Raw genomic sequence first — 6,470 nt, 5'->3', positions numbered from 1 at the left:
AGGAAGAAACAGCTGTTGGTGAAGATACGGAGAAACTGCCCATTCATCACTGGTGGGCATGTAAAACAGTGAAACTGCTGTGACAAACAACGACTGCTCTGCTCCTCAAAAAAGCTACACACAGAGTAACCTCATGACCCAGCAATTCCACTCCTAGATACACAGCCAACAGAAGCGACAGGGGGAACGCAGAGAGGTAGCTGCACGTCAGTGTTCCCTGCAGCACTACCCACAGCAGCCAAAGGGGGAAACAACCAAGCGTCTGTAAGCACACGAATGGGTAAATAAAATATGGTATAGCCACACAGGGGATAGTATTCATCATAAAAAAAGAATGAAGGTTGATCCATGTTACAATATGGATGAGCCCTGAAAACGTGCTAAGTGAAATAGTTCAGACACAAGAACACAAATATTCTGTGAGCCCACTTAATATTAAATTTTTAGAATAAACAAATTCTTAGAGACAGAAAGTAGAAGAGAGGTAATGAGAGGCTATAAGAGGGAATAGGAAGTTTTTGTTTAATGGGTACAGCTTCTGTTAGGGGCGATGAAAATGTTTTGGACATAGACAGATGCACAGTTTTATGGATGTAATTAGTGCCACTGGATTGTATACTTTAAAAGGATTAATATGGTAAACTTCATGGTATGTTTATTTTACCACAATAAAAAAATAAAGTGGCAAATTATATGTGAAAACACTTGACTACAAAAATATTTTTAATTCAGCTTCTAAGTTCCACTGGCCACATTTTAAGTGTTCTACAGCCACATGTGGCTGGTAGCTACCAACCACCATACTGGACAGTATATAAATAAACTACTTGTAAGACCACAGAAAGTTCTATTAGATGGTTCTTATCTAGAAGCTAAAACCACCAGTTTCAAATGCAAGATGAATAATAAATGAGGAAAACAGGGAGAGAACTGTGTACTCAAGTAAAGAGCAAACTCTAGAGGCTGCCTTGGCATTCAGCTGCATTTTAAAATCATAAATAGGCAGTAGCTGTGTGCCTTTCTGAGCAACAGAAGAGTGTGTGGGGCCAGCACATTCTGCAAAGGTTTTAAGAGAATGAGTTTTAGAAATTAGGAGAATAGGCAACAGATAGAATATTGGAAAGAAACGGAGACCTGAGTCAGATACATTCGTATCCATCTTTTCTGGGTTCTTATAGCTTCCTCATCTATAAAAACAGGGGGCCCAACTAGATGTTTCTTAGCATCTTTCTAGATCCCCAAGTGGATAATTCTAGATTCTTAACTTTTATCTCATCAGTACCTAAAAAAAAGAGGAAAAACTACTAAGTAACTTTCAGTCTGAAAGATTAAAACTAAAATTCAACTTGGTTAAAACTCTAGTTGTACTCAACACTGGATGCATAGTAGAATCAACTGGGGACTTGAAAAAGTAACAGAAAACACTTTCCTCTCCCCTTGTCAGGCAATCAAAGCTACATCCACACAGGTAGCAACTGACAAGAAGGGAGTTATACATATTACAAATACAAATCTCCCAAATTCAAGTTTCCTGATCCAGGAGAACATCTGCCTGAAAAGGAACCAAGTAGAAAAGGAACAGTGTATTACTAAAACAAAAATTTTGAAAAGAATTCTCATGTATTAAAAAAGAGAATCTCCTAGTAAAAAGCTTAAATGCTAGGTTTTCTTCCCAAAGCTCATAGAGGGAAAAGAAGTATGCATAAAAAGGAACACTTCTTACAGAGGCCAAAAGTTAGCATTTTAAAAGGGTTGATCCATCAATGGGCACCTGTAATGAGACAGAACCAAAGGCAATCACAACTGCTTTGAAACCTTTATACCAGTAGCCTGTCAAGGGGATCCATTCTTTACTAGCTGTTAAAAAAACTTTAATAAAACAAAAAAACACAGCCTTTAATGATTTTTAAGTAGACAATAAAGTGGGAAGGTGAAGGGGAGAAACTCTTCCCAAAGATCACTGATGAGGATGATGGCTAACATCTACTGGCAGGCCCTGCTCCCAGTCCTTTCCAGGTCATCTCACTGAATTCTCACATGAGGTATGTACTATGATCAGCATTTTACAGTTAAGGAAACCAAGAGACTGAGGTTACACAACTGGCTCAAAGTCAGAGGGCCGGAAGTAAAAGAGCTAAGTAATATCAACCCTGGAAGTCTGATTCCAGAACACGTGCTCTTAACTAGCATGCTTTACTGTCCGTGTCTCTCCACCACTTTGTGGTGGACAGCTTGGTTGGAGAGTTTGGTTGGACAGCTCAACCAAACTGGTGGAGAGCAGGTATGAGTGTCTGTGACCAACTGTAGATGGACATACGGAAATAAAGGAAAGGAAGGGGCAAGAGGAACAGAGAAGAACATCAGAGCAGAATGCTCAGGAAGACAGAGTAAAGAATGCAACTCAGAGGAAAAGGAAAATCACAAACTGTCCCTCATTCTCTTAGCTTAGACTATAATGTGTATGTCAAATTTCTAAGAAACAGGTATAAGGTAAATGAAACAAAGGATAAAGGGGAAACATTAGGTATTAAAATTAGAATCCAGGGATGAGAAGGAATAAGGTGAGCCATATAGGGAAATTATACTCTGTATCAATCCAGTAATATTCAGAGGGAAATTGACAGCTGAGGGAAGAGGCTTTTCATTTTCAGTTCATTAGCATACATTCTAGCAGAAGACAGTTAGAATACGTGGATTGGTGAAATGAACATCACAGTCACCCCAGAAGTATGATCCCAACTGTAAGCCAGTGAACTGACATTCTGGTTTACAAACTCAGTGTGTCTGCTTAGGTGAGATGCTAAAACAGCTTTTAGGTCTCTAACTGTGATAGAACACAGGAAACGGCAGCATCTCTAAATGCTCAACCAAACTGGTGGAGGGCGAGTAAATGAATTTAACAAAAATCTTCAGATCTAATTCTAGATATAAATTTAAAAATGTTTTCTTGCCTAAACATCTTCCCCAAGTGGAACTGATGAGGGTTACGACAAATCACATTTTGATGATATTATTACTAAACTGTGAAATGGGCATGCAGCAGATAGAAAAGGGACTAAAATAAAGGGGTTGTGATAAACTATAGACTAGACAATAAATCTGGAAGTAAATTAAAGTTTGGTTACAATCTGGGATAAAAACAAAGTCATGCTGAGGGGAGATAAAGGTACATGACAGGGTGACCTTATCTTCTTGCTTTTATTTGTTTTTGTTTTTATTTTATTTTATTTGTTTTTAAGCAACAAATATAAGAAGTCAGCAAGTGTATCATTACAAGGACCAAATACAGCCTTTTTAATACATAAACCAAATATAAAAGCAAGATATCCCTGATTTATAAATGGTTATCTTGTGCTCACTGAGTGTTGGTACAGACAGACTAAACCAGTCATTGAGGTTTAGAACTTCTCACCAACATACTCAGTTGCAGAATGGCTGTGGGAAGATTAATAAGGAACCTGCAGCAAAAAAGGTGACATATGAAAGATTTTAAAGGTTTGCCAGATTATGAGGAACTTTTCCAAATCATAAAAGTAAACTGCAGCCTCTTTCTTGGCAAGGCAAGATACTCTGCAGGAGGGCAGATCTCACAATGGACGATAGAAACAAGTAACGTTAAGTCCTTCCAAGAGACAGGTAAAAGCGATACACTTCCATGGACACTAAAATACAGACAAGAAACAAGAACCCAAAACTTTTTAAAGGATACGGTCTGTACCAGGAAACAACGTTCTTCCAGTCAACAGCTCGGCCATTATGCATCCCACTGACCAAATATCAACTGGCAAAATTAAAGAGAAATAAAAGTATATACACAGTCACTCTTATCAAACTTGGCTACAAATGGAACTACAGCTGGGGCTGAAACACTCTAATGAATATTTAAGGTATCTGAAGTTCAACACTCATACTCAACATTTTTATACAAATAAATAAGCTAAAACCTTCACCAAAATTAAAGGGCTTCATAGGTGGGCTAGGTCAAAACACAGTTACGGCAAGAGAAATAAGCTGTTCACAAAGGGGCAAAGGTTTCTTACTGGTAGAAATGGTGGATTCTCCCAAGTAATATTGAAAGTTAATATTATGAACCCAATGTCTTCAGGTAGAATATGAATATGAAAGAATATGTTCAAAATAAGTAAAAAGCCAATTAAATCACAGAGTCTGAAAAACCCTACTTTCTCTGAGCAACTGAAATATCCTCTTTTTGTAGACTTAAATGTTTCCTGAGGGAAGAAAAAGAATGTTCCCTCCTACTCCCCCATCTCCACTTCTGGGAACCCCAAATATACCTAACATGGTATCAATAAGGCCCTAAGTAACCAGTTCAAGGAGTACCTGTCTGGTTGTAATGCATCCAGTTCAGCATGATCTCAGGAGCCCTGTACCACCTGGTGGCCACATAGCCTGTCATTTCATCATCTGTATGTCGAGCCAGTCCGAAATCCAAGATCTAATGAGAAAAGAGCAATCAGGCACTGAACAGTCCAACTCTTAAGGCTTGTAAAGCAGGAGGGAAAAAAACTGTAGTACATAATAAAAAGCAAGAACAACAAAGCATCTGCATAACATATTTCCTGGTCCGTGCTTAGAATGCATGGGGAACACAGCAAGAATTTAAAAAAAAAAAATGAAATTACAAAAAAATGAAACAAAAATGCTCTGCTTTTGCACTTATCCAAGAGCAATTAAAATATATGTTCCACACGAACACGAATATTCACAGCAGCTTTACACAGCTCTGAGGGGAAAAGCACTTGTGTCTATCAGTTGTCTTGTTTACTTGCCAAGTTGTTTCTGCCTCTTTTGCAATCCCATGGACTGCAGCCCGCCAGGCTCCTCAGTCCATGGTGTTTCCCAGATAAGAATACTCGACTGGGTTGTCATTTCCTTCTCCAGGGGATCTTCCCGACCCAGACCCAGGAATTGAACCCGTGTCTCCTGCACTGACAGGTGGGTTATTTATGGCTGAGCCACCAAGGAAGCCCTGTCTATAAACAGGTGATAGATAAACAAACTGTAGTACAGTCATAAAATGGATCTACTTGGCAACAAAAAGGAATAAACTACTGATACACACAATACAGATGGATCTCAATAATACTGCACTAAGCGAAAGTCAGACACACACAGAAAAATACTGTATGATTCCACTTGTATGAAACTCCAGAAAAGATAAATCTAGTGTCAGAAAGCAGATCAGTGGTCGTCTAAAGTAGGCGTAGAGGGGTGGGGACTAGCTAGGAAGGGGCACAAGGGAACTTTCTGGAGGGATGGATATGTTCTTTATCATAATTGTGTTGGTTACAGAGCTATAAAAATTTTCATATGTACACTTAAAAAGTTGCATTTTATTGTAAATTTTGTTTCCAAATAATTGATTAACATGAGAAATGAAACAAAGAAAAAAATTCCAGAGCTGCTTGCTCTTTATAGATTATCTCTTGTTTGAATTATTTTGAAAGAGTGGGTTTCTGCCTTTTTTTTTCTCTTCAGATCAGATCAGTCGCTCAGTCACGTCCGACTCTTTGCGACCCCATGAATCGCAGCAGGCCAGGCATCCCTGTCCAGCACCAACTCCCAGAGTTCACTCAGACTCACGTCCATCGAGTCAGTGATGCCATCCAGCCATCTCATCCTATGTCGTCCCCTTCTCCTCCTGCCCCCAATCCCTCCCAGCATCAGAGTCTTTCCCAATGAGTCAACTCTTCACATGAGGTGGCCAAAGTACTGGAGTTTCAGCTTTAGCATCATTCCTTCCAAAGAAATCCCACTGCTGATCTCCTTCAGAATGGACTGGTTGGATCTCCTTGCAGTCCAAGGGACTCTCAAGAGTCTTCTCCAGGACCACCGTTCAAAAGCATCAATTCTTCCGCACTCAGCCTTCTTCACAGTCCAACTCTCACATCCATACATGAACACAGGAAAAACCATAGCCTTGACTAGACGGACCTTTGTTGGCAAAGTAATGTCTCTGCTTTTCAATATGCTATCTAGGTTGGTCATAACTTTTCTTCCAAGGAGTAAGCGTCTTTTAATTTCATGGCTGCAGTCACCATTTACTGTGATTTTGGAGCCCAAAAAAATAAAGTCTGACACTGTTTCCCCATCTATTTCCCATGAACTGATGGGACCGGATGCCATGATCTTCGTTTTCTGAATGTTGAGCTTTAAGCCAACTTTTTCACTCTCCACTTTCATTTTCATCAAGAGGCTTTTGAGTTCCTCTTCACTTTCTGCCATAAGGGTGGTGTCATCTGCATATCTGAGGTTATTGATATTTCTCCCGGCAATCTTGATTCCAGCTTGTGTTTCTTCCAGTCCAGCGTCTCTCATGATGTACTCTGCATATAAGTTAAGTAAACAGGGTGACAATATACAGCCTTGACGTACTCCTTTTCCTATTTGGAACCAGTCTGTTGTTCCATGTCCAGTTCTAACTGTTGCTTCCTGACCTGCATACAGGT

The 6,470-nt window shown here is 39.5% G+C and overlaps 1 protein-coding gene across 3 annotated transcripts in view; it reads right to left on the bottom strand.

Annotated features, from left to right (window-relative positions):
* Window positions 1-6,470, bottom strand: part of MAPK14 (mitogen-activated protein kinase 14) — a 75,934-nt gene that overhangs the window by 21,780 nt on the left and 47,684 nt on the right. For all 3 annotated transcript variants that reach the window (XM_010848653.1, XM_010848654.1, XM_010848655.1), the window contains exons 7-8: window positions 4,342-4,456; window positions 3,710-3,781 (exon numbers count right to left, since the gene is read on the bottom strand). In XM_010848653.1, coding sequence (XP_010846955.1) covers window positions 3,710-3,781; window positions 4,342-4,456 — 187 coding nt within the window. The remainder of the gene's footprint in view (window positions 1-3,709; window positions 3,782-4,341; window positions 4,457-6,470) is intronic.

Source organism: Bison bison, unplaced genomic scaffold, assembly GCF_000754665.1.
Source record: "Bison bison bison isolate TAMUID 2011002044 unplaced genomic scaffold, Bison_UMD1.0 scf7180017864270, whole genome shotgun sequence".
NCBI classification, from domain to species: domain Eukaryota; kingdom Metazoa; phylum Chordata; class Mammalia; order Artiodactyla; family Bovidae; genus Bison; species Bison bison.
The sequence above is the reverse complement of the archived record's forward strand: the minus strand, read 5'-3'. Positions and strand labels throughout refer to the sequence as shown.